The 19275-nt window shown below is 37.2% G+C and overlaps 1 protein-coding gene across 3 annotated transcripts in view; it reads right to left on the bottom strand.

Annotated features, from left to right (window-relative positions):
- COL12A1 (collagen type XII alpha 1 chain) overlaps positions 1-19275 on the bottom strand; it is a 100262-nt gene that overhangs the window by 63350 nt on the left and 17637 nt on the right. For all 3 annotated transcript variants that reach the window (XM_015622891.3, XM_015622892.3, XM_019006140.2), the window contains exons 11-15: positions 18503-18775; positions 16019-16291; positions 14834-15106; positions 3016-3285; positions 891-1157 (exon numbers count right to left, since the gene is read on the bottom strand). In XM_015622891.3, the coding sequence (XP_015478377.1) occupies positions 891-1157; positions 3016-3285; positions 14834-15106; positions 16019-16291; positions 18503-18775 (1356 nt within the window). The remainder of the gene's footprint in view (positions 1-890; positions 1158-3015; positions 3286-14833; positions 15107-16018; positions 16292-18502; positions 18776-19275) is intronic.

The following is a 19275-nucleotide window of genomic DNA, read 5'->3' as shown; positions in this document are numbered from 1 at the left end:
CGGTAACTGAGGTGCTGGCATCTCCACTGGTAGGATACCTTTATCTTACTTCCTGACATTCAATATAACATATATTCAGAAAACAGAGAATGGAATGAACTATTTACAGAGTACCTCAGTGAATGGCACTAGTGTCATACAGGCAGAAACCTCTTGAAAAACATTCTCATTTGGTAATAGCTTTCCATCTATGGAAGCAGAAAACTGACACTAAATCTGATTGATCTGAACATCTAGAGAACATTTCCTTACAAAATGTAAGACCAACACCACATTCATACTAAAGGTAGAGTAGAAAATTAGTTTTGCTTTTACCACAAAAATACCTTCACTGAGACTTAATAAATGTTTTAGAGTTTGAGTTTATGAGAAGACAGCCTGTCCAAAAGACCATGAAGTCAGACTTCCACAGACAAATCTTCAAAATCGTCTACTCCCTTTTTTAGTACCTTGGGTTTTCCAGGGAAAATATGGTGACCAGACAAGACAAACCTAAATAGCAGGATGCTGGGTAGCTATTTATTAAATACCCTCAAGCAAAAGGAAAATTATGCAACAGTTGTCAACACTTGTTTAAGTAGTCTGTCTTCCTCACAAAACACCTTGTTTGAACTTCTGATGGCAGCATTTCAAAACAATTCTAATATTTTCAAACAGATTTTACACCCTATTTACACCTTTTAATATCAACAGCAAAAAGTTGTGCTCAAGCTATGCCACAGTGAAATTTCAAACAAATCAAACTCCTTCTCAGCTTCTAATATTTTCTTCAATTTGCCTGTCAGTTCATGATCTTGGCAGACTCCACCATGCTTTTCTATGTTTCTTGATTGTTAATTTTAAGCACAAAACTTGCATTATGAAATCCTGTACAACCTTGTGGTACATACCTGTTGTTCCTTCTCCTTTTCTTGATTTCCCGTGTCCAAAATCATAAATTGGAACAACAGTTAGGTCATACGTAGTTCGGGGCTTAAGTCGTTTTAGCACGATGCTGGTAGCAGGAGCATTTACTCTTCCAAACATCTGTCTTCCTCCACTGCGTGGTTTGTAGTTCACACGGTAAGACAAAACTCTCCCAGGCGAAGGCTGCCATCTAACTCTCATTGTATTTTCTGTCTCGTTGTCTACTGTCACAGTCCTGGCATTTGGTGACACTTTTCAGTGTAAAAATATGGATAATTTTTTACTTTATCATATACAGATATATTCAAATGCATGACTACAAAATTAGTTGTGCTGCATTAAAACAAAATTTCCCTTTTTAAAATTCTAGTATTTGATTGTGGGGAAGACACAGGGGAATCTTACAGGACATTGTTAATTATTTTTTAATTGTAATGAACTAAAAAAACAGAAGGGTGGTTTTCACTCCTGAGACAAAAAAGGGGGAAGTATAAATCACATGATGACACAGCATAATTAGGAGTTTTAATTAGCCATGGTCTTCAATAATCCATTAAATAATGGATTCAGCACTTTCAAATGAAAGTGATAAATTGTAAAGTCATTGATTTTCATGAACACGATGTGCCAGAGAGTTCAGATTTTCTAAGTTTTGACTTTGCAGGTCTGACAAGGTACTGGTGAATACCTAAACAGCTGGCTGTTGAACCCCATGCAAACTGTCCTTCAAATATAGATGAGTGGCTTTCCAAATGCTTGGAAAATCACTCATCACAGCATAGCATATGTGCTGAAATAAGCCCATGAACTAATAAAGTATTTTCTTGACAAATCGCAGCATTCAGCTTCTAAGAGATATTTTCCAGACTGTACAAATGGTATAAATAATCCCAAGTGAACTGACAGGTATGCAATGCTGGCTGTCAGCCAAAATAAACCATCTAGGCTTTGTCAAATCTGAATCTTCTTGGCATGGTGGAATTGGTCAGTAATTCATCACGCAGTAAGGTAGGCTTTGACGTTCCTAGGAACTGACAATTTCTGATTCTGTGTGTACCTGAAATATACAATATTAGTTTCAGGCTATCAGCCCCAGGTCTGGGGCGATTGCTAGGCCTAATACCAAGTTCCCTCAGTCAGAACACAGAGAGTCAGCACAAATGATATGGCAAGGCTGCCCACCTAACCTGGAAAAGCTAGAACAGCTAGTCTTGATGTGCTTGAACAAAGAAAACCATGGGACAGCATTCTGCTTTGACTTTGGGGAGTTAGCTCTTATTAACAGCATCTATCACTACTCTTGCAAAACCTTAAGAACAACTGCACTGGGTCAAGGACAAAGGCTAGCGTAGTTCAGCAGCCTGTCTGCAGCAGTAGTCAAAACAGATGCTTAGGGCAGAGCACAAGAACATGTAAACACACAATGCTTCCCCAGAGCCCTCCCTCAGGCTTTGTCTTCACATGGCCCCTTTAGGCAAACAACAGAAATGTCAAGCCTTATCCAGGACGCCCCTTCATTCATTCTGACTCCTTTACTTGCCAGCTCTTGCTCTAAAGAAACAAGCCATCCCTGGTCTCTGTGTTTTTTCACTTCCCCTACACTGCAGGAGAGGCTTAAGCCTGCTTTGACAAACACAACATGTTTGGCAAATATGAAGAGCCCCAGAAAGGTACGTAACATCAAAATCACCCAGTGAGCCTCAGTCTGATGGCTGTGAAGACTGGAAGAGCAATAACTTGGAAAGAAAATTCATTGATTCTGTGGGCATTTACCCCATCTTTCCTCCTTGCTTGATCCATATCTCCTTCACCTGATTTTTAGCAGTCACACCAAACCTACAAAAGGCTGAATTCAGAGTAATATGCAGACAAGTAATATCTTAACTTGGAAGTAATTCTTTCTGAATCCAAACCTATATGACATAGAAGAGATTCTGTGGGTTTTTTAATGGTTCAACAAAATGTCAGAATTGGCTGAGTTGAGGTAGCATTTTGGTTTGGGGAAATTTTCATTACACAAAAAGAAAAAAAAAAAGTCCATTTTCTTTTAAAAATTATAATTTCATCAAAACCAGAATGTTACAAATGGTGGTAATGTACTACACTTACCATCAGTAAAAGCCTCTCCTTCTACTGGGTCTCCTTCTCCACTGCTGTAGGCTGCATATACTGAAACCCTGTATTTAGTCTCTGGCTCCAAGCCTTCTATCACAGCATCCACTGTATTTCCAGGGACTCTCTTCTCTCCCATGGTATCATCATAAAGTGATTTCCATACGATCCTGTAATGGTTAACTGTTCCTGGAGCTGGTGTCCATGATAACCCAACTGTAGTGTCAGTTATGTCTGTGGTAACCAAATTACGTGGTGAACCACGTTCTGCAAGAAAGAAAACAGCAAATTCTCTCTTAAGCACAAATAGAAAAAGTTAGCAAAGTACAAATGTAAAAGTCAAATGATCTTAAGAGCTAAACCAAACTTTTCCCATCATTATTATAACATACAATGGTAGTTCTAAGAGAAAATAGATGAAGGTTTCAACAAAATGCTTAAAGCTAACTTTAGACTATGAATGATCCTATCCTTATCATACTTAGCAGTCATGCTTTAGAATATGCAAAATAAAAATGGCAGTATTCAAAGACCTGGAATTGGAGCCAGTGCTTAAATGTGGTGCAGCTCACTTAGGTAAATTCTAACTCTCAAAAAATGACTTTATTTCATTCATTCATTTTCACTGTTATGTGTGTAACCTTTTTCCTAGGGTTACATAATGGAGACTTTTCACAGAATCACAGAATTTGTTGAGTTGGAAGGGACCTAGAAGGATCACCAACTACTGACCCTGCACAGCACCATCCCCAGGAGTCACATTATGTTCCTGAGAAAATTGTCTACACACTTCTCAAACTCTGTCAGGCTTGGTGCTTTGACCAGTGCCCTGGGGAGCCTGTTCCAGTGTCCAACCACCCCCTGGGATAAGAGCCTTTTTCTAATATACAACCTAAACCTTCCCTGACATAACTTAAGGCCATTCCCTTGGTCCTGTCACTGGTCACCACAGAAAAGAGATCACTGTCTGCTCCTGTCTTCCCTCTCATATTCAACTTTCCATCAAACAGGATCCCCAGTGGGTCCCTTTCCATGGCACTGATCTCCAGCATCTCATTCCCTGCTCAGTCCATACATCCAGGGTTGCCCCATCCCAGGTGCAGAATCCAGCCCTTTCCCTTGTTGAACTTCATATAGTTGGTGATTGCCCAAGTCTCTAATCAGTCAGAGTCCTTTCTTGGACAACTTTATTTTGTTATTTATTAGTACTAGTATCTTCCAGAGTCCCACTTGCCAGATCAGCTATTTCATTTTTATATTCACAACTAATTTTCAGTGTGTTTGCACCAGCCTACACTTACTGTAGAAAACACCCTCCATCTTTCCATTCATAAGAGCTGGATCACTTTCCTCCCTGTAGTTTGCTTCATCCAGCTTGGAACAAAGGAAGCAGCTCATTAGTCTGTGAAATCCAGTTCTCAGACGGATATGTGAGTCTCACCTAACACACCAGAGTAATTCATCTGCTTAAAAGTGAAGCTCACTGGTCTAAAGTGGTGCAATGAAAGGAGTGCCTCTAATATCTAATGTGCATTTATAACATATGTTTCAATTTTCCTGCGGCAATGGCTTGCTTTTAATGGCAGGAAAGGAGCATTGACTGGTGGAATTAGTGCAACAGCCTCACTGTAGCAAAATCTGCAAAAGGGCTCCATGAAACCAGATCCATATAGACAAAGAAGTACTCAGTTCTTTGGTCTGTATTCTCTGTGGGATTTCTCACTGTACAGGACATTCCTGAGAGACTCTTGCTTAGCAAGAGGACTTAAACACTTGGGGTGGCCTCATGGCATCACAGTTAAGTTTTACCCTCACTGATAAAAATATGTCCTTAAACTAATCTTTAGCAGCCACAGGACCAGAATCAAAATTCTTTGAACACAGAGGAATTCAATACTTATCCAATTTCCACTTCTTAGTCTCATTGCAAGAACAGACCTCACTTCATTCAGAAGCCTGAAGCAGTTTCAGGCTGAGCAACAAGTTGCTCAAAGTCATGTTCTGAGTTTTCACTTTTCATACTCATTTGTCTTTTACTTCTACCACAATCTGCAACACTTCCAAACACAATCCCACTAGAGAAGAAAATATTATCTGTACAAAGTTTTGTTTTAGAAATATCTCATTGCCAGTGCAACTTCATTAAAAGTGAGCGAACTAATCCCACTTGGCTTAATGATGAATGTAAATTAATGTCAACCTATCAAAGATTCATCAACTACCCAGAATGCAGAATCAGAGAGTACCGTAACAGTCACAAAAATGATTCTCAAATACAGCTAACAGAACTTGTGTTGTGGCAGGTTTCTGATTTTAATTAAGTCTTAGGGACATTCCATCATGTTTTTCTGGAGACAGTTCTAGTTTCCATCCTAACTCTGCATCAGTTCTTAAAATTGTGCCCTTCAAACTTATTTTTAGCCTCACAATATGAATTACCACAATTTATGGCATCTTCTCTTCAAAAAAAAAAGGTTAAAGTACAGAGGGTTTGGTAAAGTTCACTTATCATTTCACAACAGTGTTTGGACATACTGAAAAAGCTATAGTGAAAAGGCCTGATTCAGCTCATGCCTCATGAAGTCTCACCAAATTCAGTGACTGTATTAAATGAAAGCCAGGGCAGAATCTTAACTCCAAATAACAATTTTCCTGGAAGCCTGAAAAAAAGATTTGCCTTCAAAAGTAAATTGCACCAATTTTTCTGTCTGCTCTTAAGCTCCTACTCTCAAATCTTGGCTTTTTTCATACAATAAAAAAAAAAAATATTAAGGCAATTCAAATGGAAAAAATATGGAAAACTTAACTTGATAGAATGCACAGATGTCTCACAATAAAAACCTTTCTTTCCATATTTTAATGTAATATAAATATACAAGTCACTTTATTTTGGCTACTTTAAAACATGGCTCTGCCACAACATGATTTCAGTATTCAAGTATCTGCTACCACAGCACAATTTTTTGCAAGTCTACTCTTGGATACTACAGCAAATTATATATGTTGGAAATACTGCAAAAATAACTTCTTATTTAAAACCCTTATTGATTAAGTCATTATTGAGGTCATTAAATAACAGAGGAAAATAATTTGTTTGGAATGGATTATAATGAACAGCAGTTACTGTAATATGTTGGTTCTGAAATAAATATTCTTTGGAACTAAATGTCTTTTTTATAAGGCAAGGTAAAAGAGGGAAAAGGAACTGGGATTTCTACCAAACCACTAGAACTAAATGGAAAATTTTTACTTCAAATAGTTGGAAACTGCTGACAAGACAACTTACCTACTAAGGGAAATTAGACTTTTTATATGTTACACTGCAACTGAGAACATTTCTTTAACATAACACGCTAACTTGATTTGCACCTCACGTGTGAGGAAGTTCACTCACAACTTTTTTCTGCTTCAGTTGATCTCCCACAGTGATTTTTTTTTAAATTTATTATTAGGAGAGCAGCTATGTTTAAGATGCAGTCCAACTGTAAGTCTTAAATTGTTAGGATTCCATGCAATATTATCAAAGCTGCTGCACTCAGAGTCAAGAAACACATTTATGCTCCATGATTACACTGGTATAACGTGGTTACTAACAAACATACAGTGAGACTTATAAAATATTCTTTTTTGGATTGAAACAAAATACAAGATATTTTTATTTTACCAGGTAATTTGCTTATATTTCATCTACACACAAAAATCTACAACTGTAACACATGAAAACTCAATTTTTTCATTTGGTCCATGTGTTCAGAAAGGCATGCTGAACATCCACTTCTTGCCTGCTTTTTAAACAGGATGGTTAAGAAACATGGAGAGACAATGAACATCATGAGAAAGTGGAGGCTGGCTAGCAAGAGACTCCTGTTTTTTCTTGACTGAAAATGGAAGCTAATGTATGTTCATCACTTCATACAGCCCCCAAGACATCAGAAATCAAGGATAGAGTTGTTTTTCTTAAATTATTTAAATTATTTCCTAACAATGAATTCCCTAGCAGGTGTGAGGTCCTATGATAGTCTGGAGTACTAAACTAGCTAATGTAAGCACAGTTGTAAGCTGTGGTGAGTACATATACAGGAAAACAAAAAGCTTGCATGGACAGGTCAAACCTTTGCTGGGGAGAGCAAGCCAGGCTCAAGCTTCAGAATGTCACATTCACTTTGGCAGTTTTCAGCTCAGAGCACATTTCATTGCCTACAGTCCCCTGAACATCTCTCTACCATCGCTTAGAACAGACACACTTTCAAAAATTCACTTGGTAACTTTCAGTCAGGTGCTTTTATACCCTGTTCTGGACTTTTGAAATGTCCAGTTTCCATATTAAGTTTTTCCACTGTAGTGTGCCAAAGACCCAATATGATATTAAAGCAGTTTCCCTCTGTCCACTTGGCTTACATCCCGTAGCTCTCCAGCAATCACTGTTGTTATTGAACACAAGACTGAATCAGCTAAAATTAAAATGTTGACATTCATAAAAGGCCATTATTCAAATGGCCTTTCCCCTCAGAGACATTTACACAACTCCAGCTGATCTCAGTGGGATTTTTACATGCAATTTGGACCCAAATTTTAAACAGCTTTCTGTATGTGTTTTTTAAAACCAGGTTTCAAAATCAATCTGCAGTGGTGAATTTTGTGCAGAGCCCTGTTTCATTTAAGTTAAACATAGGATTTCTGTAAACCAGCAACCTAACATGTCAGAATCAACTAAATAAGCCTTCACTTGCAGAGGCATAGACCAAAATGGTCTGGCCTGAGTCCTGCCTTGTTTATAATGGGCAAAAGTCAGGAGTATCCCATTGTGTCAGCAGGCTAGATTGCCACAGCTAAGGATCCAAGTGCATGCATCAGATGAGATGACAGCAGGATCACTTCAGTGTTACTCTGCTGGTCAAACTCTCCTCAGCACTGGAGGAGGCAGTCTCTTGGGTGGGCTGATATCCTTCCCTTCAAGACATAAAGTGGTTAGCAACCAGCCCCCAGGCAAGCAGAGAGGGGGTCGGCCATGGTGCAAGGGAAAGCCAAGGACTTACTACACAGAGGCATCCTCACATGACCCCACTGGAAGAGATTTCTTCTCTTCTGCAGAAAAGCCAGAAGATGCCAACCAGGAGAGTTCTAACCCAAAACAGAGGAACTTTAGCCAGAGCACTCTAGAGTCCCTGATCTAGGGTAATGCCTACAGCTATTCACATTCAGATTCTTTAATATTCTATCTCTTTTTCAAAAGTTATTCAGCTAACACTGTTTAGAAATATCTTATTAGTCACTCAACCTTCCCCCATTGGGTTTTTTTTTCTGATACATATTTCATCTCCTAGATAAAACTAAGATAATTTCAAGTCAGTTTCAAAGGTCACATTCAAAAATCTTGTAATGTGTAATTTTAAAAATGCATGATACAGCATTTAATCTCCTGAGGACACTGGGTCCTTGTTTCTGTCAGGACAGAAGCAGCACTACACTGTCTGACCATTACATAAAGTCCCTCTGATATGCTAAAAACCTCATTGTAAGAAAATGTCAATTGAATTTGTACAATTCTGCCTGTAGGAGTTCATTCATTACTAAAGCATTCTCATGATACTACAGAAACAGCAAAAAAGAATCATTTATTTAGGAAAGAACTGCTATCCATTTTCTGACAAAAAAGAGACCGCCTCCAAAATCTCCAAACCTAAACTATAAGAAACATAAACAACAGAAAATCACTTCAAACTTAAAATGACCCAGTCATGACAACTTTCTTTTTCATACATTGTTTTAGTACAGCCCAATTCTCACAACACAAATAGCTACCCCTCAAACAAGATGGAAGGTTTGGGCCCCATATCACTGAAACAAAGATTCTCTTTCTAAAGTAGAATGACATAAACACAATGACATAATTATCTCTCAAATTTATTTATACTCTCCTGAATATAATAAAATATGCCTCTTTTTGCTTATTCTAAGCAGCAAGAAGATAAGAAACAGAATAAACTGACACCCCTACTAATGGAGACCAGCAACCTCACATATGCCAAAGAACTTTGTCTTTTTTTACCAAAAAGTGTGTCTAGCCTAGGATCTTCATTGATATAAGTGGAATTACTTGGAAATCTCTCAGGGCAAGCAAGATGGAAATCTGATCACTGACTATTTTTCTGAAAAAAACCAAAAAAAGTCTTTTTTCTAAATTTATCTGAAATTCTTGTTTAAAAGTGCAATGACTTCCCTGATTACAGTCAGTTACTCAAATATTCTTAAAACTTTTCTGAAAACCATATAGCTGCCAGCAAAAGGGCACATAAACCAGCTCTTCAGCTTTCAAGCTTCTCAGACATTTATTAGGATTAAGCATTTCTGTATTGATTGTTTAATCTAGCAATGAATTTCTTACTCTTTAAAACAACTGCAAATTATGAAAGTTAATCTGTTTAACAGCTAATGTACAGTATGTTCTTTTCATCTGACAGCATGCATTTGGGCAGAAGATCAAATTCTTGCCAGACTTAAAACCACTTCTCTTATTAAAAAACAGATTAGAAAAACAGTAGCTCTCACAAACCACTCGCTGTCTGCTGCATTTAGACTCACCGCCTTCACCGTGTTTCTCATTGTATTTTAAATCTGATGTATGAAGGCTTGGGTAAAAACCATATGATCCCAAGAAATATTGAAAGCCAAATGTTTGTTTGGAGTGTTTGGAGATAAGAGAAAGACTTTTTCCTAAGATATTCCATTGGGTTTTCTTGCTTGTTCTTCAATCTCTATTATATAACATCAAATATAATCAGTGCAAATTTGTTCAATTCCTCCAGCTGTCACAAGCCCTGTTCCACCCCAAGGTAAATGGCAGCCTTCACTGATTTAATTTACTTAAGCAGTTTCAACAACTTAGAGTGAGCTGAGGGGAATCATAGCCAAAAAAGTATGTCTGAGGAAAATTTTTCCATGGCACCTTTACAGAAATGCTCCAACCAAAGCTGCCCAGTGATGGATTGCCATGCACTTTTGAAAGTGAGAGAATAAAAGTGGAGAGTTTTCTACAGCACATATTTTGTACATGCAGTTATGTTTAAAGCAGTATGAAATATAAAGCTCCAGAATTTTCACCTCTGGATGGTACTTTATAGCTGTAGACAAAATCAACCAATGACTGAAAGAGGTCATATAAAAGATGAGAGCGCTATAAATTTCCTAAAATCTGGATTACTGAAGAAGGAAAGTATACTCCTTCAACAAAGGGGAAAATATGTTGTTTCCCTTTTCCTGCTCCAAAAACACCAAAAAAAGAGAAATAAATCCATTCTCTCTGAATAACAATTACCTGGTAATGGAACAGCACTCTCAGAAATGAGTCATTTTCTGATTACTCATTTGCTAGACTCTCTACACTGTGTTGTCTGTGAACAGTTCATAAAATGCTGATCCTCTGGCATGTGTTTATCTTTGGGCTGGACCGGAGAGCTATGCAAACAGTTTATAAAAGAGATTATCTACAGTTACTTGGGGGAATATTTGCCCTCTCTGTTTTATGCGAAGAAGCAATAAGGGCAAGCAAAAAGGAAAACACGAGGAGAAACTGAGATTACCCAGATGGTAAATGATATCAAGTACACAGAATCGTTTCAGGGTTTCTGTGGATTGATTTTCCCGTGAACCATGAAACAAACAATCCACTTCAAAACACTGCAAAACTACCATGCAGAGCAAAGCAGAGGAGCAGGGTGCAAATTGTAACTGCTCCGAAATATTTTGGAGATAACAAACATAACTGAAAGGCCTTCAATGAATGCCTGGGCAGACATGTCATGCAGATCAGGTTAGAACAGCCTAAAAATTTCTCAGGTTTTTTCCTTTCTGCTGAAGGATACTCTTGTCTGAGAGCAACTGCCTATGTGAGTCCTACTACTACATGCAGAACAAAATAAATCATTACTGAAAGCAGGAAGAATGTTTGCCTACATCCTTAATCATAGAAGACCATTTAGTGATTCAGTAAAATTCCATAAACATCTGAGAGTTTGGATTTTTCATTTCCTGCCACTTGACTATAAGATAGTTGGAGAAGGCACTGTATCCAACTCCTCCTTTCTCACTTTCCTATTAGTGTTGAAATGTTCTCTACACCCAAAATGATTCCTCTTAGGCTACATATTAATTCCATGAACTAGTAACCATCCCGGTTTGAAAGGCAAGCTCAAGCCTTGCTCCTGATACGATGGGCAGCTATGGCACCAGTGACTGAATAGGTTTGGTGAGAATTCATATGGTGAAGACATCAAGTAAGCCCATAGGGATTCCTGATACAGAAAAATACTTAAGTACTCAGTCTTTCTGGGTTGTTGGCAATGAAAAACACACACCACACTATTTTGTTTCTCAGACACCATGGCTCATGGAAAAACTAACTGAAATACTAAACACTTTTTTATGCTTCCTTTCACAGCTTTTTTGTCATTACTGTTGATAAGTTTATTTCTCCAGAAGTTAAGACCTGTCCTATTTCCAGCTTCAGTCAGACAAGCTATTTCAGCTACTCATTAGGCAACTATTCACTTCACTGACCTGTGTAACTTTTCATCCTGGTCCAACCATGTTTATTTTAGCTTCACAGCCAGCATGACATCTCTTTTCATGTAAACATCTATACTGAGCTTTGGAATTTGAATGTTACCTTTCAGTTCCAAAACTACAACCCTTTTATTCATAATTGTCTAGCTTTCTTTAAAAGTTCTGTCATTTTATCCTTCACTGTGGTAAGATAGGGCCATACAGTGAAATATTGGTTTATATGCTGCAAAAAATATTCTGAAAACCTTTCATATTGTTACTCAGAGAGTCTTTTAAAATATCCACAACTATGTTCAAAGAGTCCTGGCCTAATTCAAGTACTTTTATTGCCCCACGAAACTTCAGATATGCTGATTACGAAATACACGGTAGATATTCCATGAGGAAATATCATGAATTAGGTCTTTGCTGTCATGAAAGAAGAAATTTGTATTCTGTTCTTTCCCTTTGATCACCCAGTAAGGACTGACATCTCCCCAGCACTCTTATTAACATTTCATATAACCAAGAAAATTTAAGAGACAGTTTTAATACGAAGAGCAATGTTTTCTGAAGTGCACCTTGAAAGGATTTTCAAATCCAGATGAATCTTCAAAGAATTTATACTTGAGTCATAAAGATATATGTGTCAAAATGGTAATTTTTAATTTGGTTTCTTCACAGCTGAAAATCTGAATAAAAAGTCATTCAGTTGAGTGATAAGATGCTATGTTAGTCATATTTATCCCAAGAAAAAATCTGTCACTGAATTTTTAATGTAATGTTTTAATTCAGTTGCTTGGAGCAAAATTTCTTACAGAAATGCTTCTGTGATCTTTTAAGTCCAACACTCATTTTAAACTTCATCTGGTTGCATATAAGCCCATTCTTAAGGCAGAGGCAAATATTCTTTTAAATTATTTGTCTCTTTAACCAGTGTCAAAAATGTTTTTCTTCTTATTAACAATTTAGCAGTGCAGAAAGTCCAAATAAGAATCAGAGTCCTCAAGGGGGACACAAGGCAGAGAGCACTGAAAGGACAAGACAGTCTGTACCTGAGACTGAATTCTGGTTTTCTGATGATTTTGTCTTTTGGATTCTACTGTATTTCATTCACTGCTCTCTCTAGGATGTGTTTTAACTTAAGCTCTAGGCAGTGCCCTAAAAGACTTTTCTTTTGCTCAAGTTTTATGATACGATAAAATGCTAAGCTTACTTCATGAATTTAAAACACACTTGTCTCTATGGCTCCATGTTAATAAAGAAGCTCTCTGATGTTTACCACAAATATACTCAAAGAAAATGTTTCCACCAAATGTAAACAGCTAACTTGGTCAAACCTTTACTAAAATATGAGGTATGTCCTAAGGAAGTGAACCATTCATTCTGTTTAACAGTGAGACAGAGGCTTCTCAAGATTTGCAAAGGAAGACTGAGCCATTCCTCTATGCACTGATAACACAGGGGAGAAAAAACAGGGCTGTCAGCTTCTTATGTCTACTTGGAATCCAGTCTGTTTTTGCTCTGAGGGTGAAATTCATATTCCTGGATGGACAGTGGCTCATGTTCAGTGGAAACAATAAAGGAGACTCTTGCCCGATATATTCTGTGTATTGTGAACCTGCAGGGGTGTGGAGGTGAATTCAAACTATCCCACACAACATAAAATCTACATTTTCACCCTCTCTCTTCTCTCCAAAAAATGTTAGACCTAGGAAGTGGCAGCATCACCACCAACAGGGAAGTTCATAACATCCTCACTATCTCTGGCTTTTCTGGAGGGTATGGGCAGAGTATTGATACCTGATCCCATTTAACTGGGTCTCAGCAATGTTCTGGACAGGAGACTGGCTCTCCTCTCCTACAAAACGAGCCTTTCAGAGCTTGCATGGGTAGTGAAAGCAAGGGAGTTAGGAAACTTTCAGTATGAATTGCAAGGTGCCTGGTTCTCTGACAGCTGAATCCACCAGAGTAACCAGGTCTCAGGCAGTGGGACAGGCAGGCAGTTGGTGTCTAGAGCTCTCACTCACTCTTTGTATAGCCAGTGGACAGAGAAATGCTCATTTGAAGGTAATATGAGATCTCAGATGGACTATCTGCCTACTGGAAGTATTTGCCTTTCCTCATCAATCACAGAAGAATCCTAGAGAGCCCATGCTGCAGACAGCAGTGTTCAAATACCTAAATTTTAGTAGGAAGAATTCAGCACATTGGTGAATCATTGAAACAGATTTTTAAAATTATTTAATTTTACATTTTCTTATTTAAAATGGGTTTTCTGGATTGTTTCCTAACCTATGTCATAAACAAAAAGTTGAACTGGTAGAGAAACTGAGAATCAAGTATATTCCTACGGTAACATGATTAGCACCAATGGACAAGCCTTAATTCCACACAATTCATCCATAAGATGTTTTCAAGTGTGGTGCCTACACAGCTGCAGTGCCAGATTTCAGCAGTGCATCACTGGCCAGCACAGTGCAGAGTCACACTTCCTTTCAAGGCCTACAAGGCAGCTTTCCTTATCCTCTGACAATCTACAGATCACACTGAGAATGCTCACAGAGAATTATTCTGGGAAATTATCTGCTCAGTGTCAAAGAACAAGCCTTTCCACCTTATAAGAAAGCCTTTGGGTCTGACTTGTGCTTTTTCCAGCATTCTGTTTACACTCAGCTCCAGGTTTTTGTTAGAAGCAGGATTTGACTCTGTATGCCTAAGACTACATGTTGTTTCTCTGATGTAAAAATGTCCCCTCAACATCTTTCAATCTGAGTACTGTAGAAATGCTGCAAATTTTCACATGGATGAAATACTTAAACCCCATTAATTAATCCTGTTACATTAAGAACAATATATCACCGAAACTGCTTGGAAGATGATAGTTTTAAGACAAAATATTTAACAGAGGCTGGTGTGGAAGTACAGTCAGTTGTGGTTGGTGCTTCTGGCAATAGCTTTTTCAAGAAACACAGAATCCCCTCCACAACCAGGGATTTAACCCACTTTTTTTTTCTTTGAGGACAGAAGGTTTAGAAAGTCAATGTAAAGTAGGGAAGTGTCTTTATGTCTATTTTTCATTTAAATATTTACTTCTACAGAAAACTTGGGAAGACACTAAAAGATGCTGTAAACATCATAAATAATAAATAATAACAGAATAAATAAAACAAAAATAATAAATAATAACAATATAACAGAAACTATAATATATAATAACAGAAATGATAAATAATAACAGAATAAATAATAACAGAAAACGATAAATAATTACCTTCAAGTGTTTCTCCCTCTCCAGAAAGGGCGTCTCCTGCTCCAGAGGCATACAAGGCAGACACAGTCAGTGCATACCTAGTGGCTTGGTCCAAGCCTTTCAGCACTTTAGAGGTAGTGTCACCTTTCACAGTCACTTCCTTAGTTTCACCTCCTGTGACTGGTGTGTATGTTATAAAGTACTGCTGCACTTTGCCAGGAGCAGCACCCCAAGACAGCTTCATTGTTGAGGTTGTAGCATCAGAAATTCTCAAATTCCTTGGATTTCCTCGGACTGCACATGTTAAAAGATGTTGAAAACAAGTTGAAGTAGGCTTAATTTATTTGTTTATCTTTTAGGTTACAACTACATAGGATTTTATGTTAAAAAATAATTCTCTAATAGGCTGGACCAACACTGCTACAGTGCACCTTTACTGTAATCAGGACTTTAGAATCACATCCTCACCCTGCTTAGGCAAAAATGCACCATAAAGTCTACTTAATTTTTTTTTTCCTGTTAAAGCAGGCTCAGTCCTGGAGCACTTATACATACTAGTGCCTCTAGACATGCTCAGATTCGACAAAGATCTATGTTGAAGAAACTGTCTTCAGAATCAAGTCAAAGATGAAAATGAAATGTGAAATTAACACATTTTGGTTTCCTAAAGAGGTCTTTTTGATGATAACTTTCATGGCTCAGTGAAACTTCAACAATGGTCAGGACAGTCATACTGTCAGTACTCTGGATTTTCTTTAATAAAGTTTGGTACATGTTAAAGGATCATGCATTTTCACGTACATTAAATCTACAGTGATAACTTGAGAAAATTAAATGTTTCATTAATTTCTTGCTAAACATTCAGCACAAAGTGCAGAGTCTGAAAAGGTATAGAAGGTATATAATTTATATCACTGACAATATGAAGAATCATGGGGACAATTAATCAAAAATACAAGTAGATTCTTTGCCCAAGTTACTTTACCATATCAGATTCAAGATACTGTATTTTAAAATGAAATATTGTGATTTTTATAAATTCTACTGTCATAAGTTATCTCTCACCTAGACTTGGGCAATGTTATAACTCTGTTCATCTAGGATAATACATATGAATTAAATGGTTTATTCTCCTTTCAATATGAATATATCAAAATGCAGCAAGTTTTTCTCATGCTTACTATGTTCACACCATTGATCATGTACCTTCATCAGTTTTTGCATATCCAGTCAATGAATTCCCAGGTCCAGACTGATACTCAGGAACAACAGACACTTCATATCTTGTATCTTGGATCAAATTCTGCAGAGTAGTTGATCTATCATTTGCTGAGGCAGTCACTTGTCTCCTTTCTCCTCCAGCAAGTGGTCTATAAACAAGCCTGTACCGTAGCACATTTCCTGGAGCTGGAGTCCAGCCAACTACAAAGCTATCAGTAGTTTCATCAGTTATCCTTAAGTTTCGAGGAGCACCTTTAACTACAAAAAATATACACATGTGAGTTGCAAATATTTGCCTTTAGAGAACCACTATCTGAAGCAAAAACCATGCCAACCATTCTGCTAGCTCATCCAGTTTATCAAAACTGCTTATATTGCCCTCCCATTGCTTTAGGGTACACACACCTTTAGTAATATCTAAAATTTAGGGTCATAGTTACATTCAGCAGTGGAACAAAGTTGTCCCCAAAAGTATATTCCTCCCAGTTTATACAACTGCTTCTGAAACTCAAGACACTCTGACTGTGTTTAGTGGTAGCAGTAGAACTGAACTGTGTAGGGGACATTTGGGCATAGTGAGGAAACTTCTTAACAAATGGTATAAGTTTCCTTGCTGCAGCCATCTGCTTCTGTACCCCTTTCATTTACTGACTACACACAGACAGCTGTCCTACTTGCAAGAACAAGCAAGGAGCAAACAGTAAAACAACCCCACCAAACCAATCCTACTCCTTTGAATTTTTCAGACAAACAATATATGCACTGCAATATGAGTTACATCTAATGTCTAAAAATGGTTTCTAAATTTAGTCTCTTACTCAAATAAATAGTTTATTATCCTAGAAACTAAAGAAAAACTGTGGTGAATTCTTTAACCTGCTCCTTGACAAAAGCTACAGCAGTTCAGATGAACTCAGTGGGCACACCAAACAAGACTTGACTCTTCCAACAGGCATAAAGATCTACTGTACTGCACACTGCTTAGCAGTACCTAGCATTGTCACTTAGGGGAAAAAAGTTCTGCTTTTTATTTGCTACTTATATTCCATAAGTATTCTTCTTCAAAGTTAAGAGTGGAGTAATTAATAATCCTGGTTTAAAAAATAAACTTGTTTTCTATTAATCAGAAACACAATACTCAACTTCAAATCCTTTAAAAGCCTGAAACCAAAGTTAATTGCCAAGAAAGCCATCTGGCTCAAACTGTTAGCTAGATCTGCGTGGAGAGCTGCTGATGTTTACGTTGCTGTAGAAGAACTCTGTCTTGAGACATGCTGGGATATCATCACATCACGATGTTAATAATTATTTAAGGTAGTATCAGTTACAAATGGGAAGACAGATTATTTTTATTGAAGCTTTTCCTTCTCCTGTCCTTTATGCACAAAAGCTACATGCTCTATCAGCCAAGAGTTTGTTTTCCTAAGGGAAAATTATGTGTGGCCAAAATATTCTGACTGGTACAGTCATGGAAATGTGCACATTGACAGTGAAGCCTGTATCTTCCAAACTTAACATCCAAACTAAGCTATTTTGTAAGTGTTTATTTCTATCAGTCTTAAGAGGAAAGAGCACTTAAGAGGAAAGAGCAATTAACCAATCTTCATGCTGTTTCTTTTGCTCCCTTGGAACCATTTATGTCACCAAAGGTCACAAATGACAGCATGGAATAATGAAAAAGAGTAGATCAATATTTTTAAAAGCATGGTTTAGAGTAGACTGAGTGTTCAACTACTGGAATAGAAAATCAAATCTACTTTCATGCTGCTCCTTTCAATAAGGGGAAATGCATCATGGCAAGTCTATCAAGAAAAAATAAAGCTACCATGCTTAAATTTACAGCCATTGATCACATAATAACGTCAGTGGAAGTTTTGAATGAGTTATTGGACCTGACCAATGAATTTCTGATAAAAAAAACAGTTAACCAAACTCGAGCTCTTTTAAGCCTATTGTAATAAAAGATTTATAGTAGTGTTATATTAGATGTAGACACAGCAAATTGCATGGGCACACATTTGTCTTCAAATGTATTGAAGTCAGCATTCATTCCTGTATCAGTCTCATAATTATTAAATAGAGTAGAACAGAACCAAATAGTTGAGTTGGAAAGGATCTACAATGTTCATCTAGTCCAACTTGAGTCTATATTGACAATAATTCATGCCACGGAATTTAATATTGAGAACACACTACTTCATTTGAAAGGAGGCCACTGCAGAGGAACACAGCATCCATCCAACCTTCAGGAAAATTAAAGCCCAATCTTAGCAACTTAATATTTGCATATTACTGGAATTTTAAATCTTTACTGAATGCATTGAGATACAATAATATTTATTCTCATCCTGCATGGCAGTACAGCTTCTCAGCCTTAGTTGACTGTTCCTCATTTACCCATTCTCCAGCTAAGCAAATTCTTATTTGAACATATGACTCCCTTGTGTCTGAGAATAATGGGAATCCTACCTTCTAAGGTGGTTTCCTCTCCATCCAAGGGAGGCCCATCACCATCTTCATATTCAGAAATCACACTGACTGCATAAGTAGTTTCAGGTAGTAAGTTGGTGAGAACTGAGCTAGTAATTGAAGCTGGTACTGAAACAATGAATTCATCTCCACCGACTGCTACTTTGTATTTAATGAGATAGGACAAAACCTCAGATCCAGCTGGAGACCAGCTCACTTTGAAACTCTCTGATGTTACGTCGGAAAAGACCATGTTCTTTGCAGGTATATAAGCTGTATGGAAATAAAAATGTGCATATGAGGCATACTTGCCAGAATATGTTAAACACAAAATTTCTAAAATAAATAATAAATGTTCCTCAATAATTTGATTTGTTTTAATTGAACAGATACTTTGCTGCATGTGCACAGTATTTGTTTTCTATACTTGCTTATATCGATCAAATTTAAAGATCATATATAAGCTGCCTAAAATAATTTAACAGTAAATAGAAGAACCAACTCAGTGGTTTCTAGATCAAATAAAAACAATCCATCCAAAAAAATACGTATTTATGAAAACTTAATTCAGAATCTGATGATCAAGTTAGTTTCCATATTTCATATGTCCAATGAACAGCAATAACATTATGTCCTCAATGGAAACTAAAAATTGTTGGGTTTTTTATTTCAGATCTAGATTTAAAATAAGACAAAATAAAACCCAATATTTTTTCAGGAATGAAGTCAAAGGGGGAACAAGCAATTTGATACAAGGCACAAACACAAATCTG

This window comes from Parus major, chromosome 3 (genome assembly GCF_001522545.3).
Source record: "Parus major isolate Abel chromosome 3, Parus_major1.1, whole genome shotgun sequence".
In the NCBI taxonomy this organism is placed as follows: domain Eukaryota; kingdom Metazoa; phylum Chordata; class Aves; order Passeriformes; family Paridae; genus Parus; species Parus major.
Note: the sequence above shows the minus strand (reverse complement) of the source record. Positions and strands in the feature narration are given on the sequence as shown.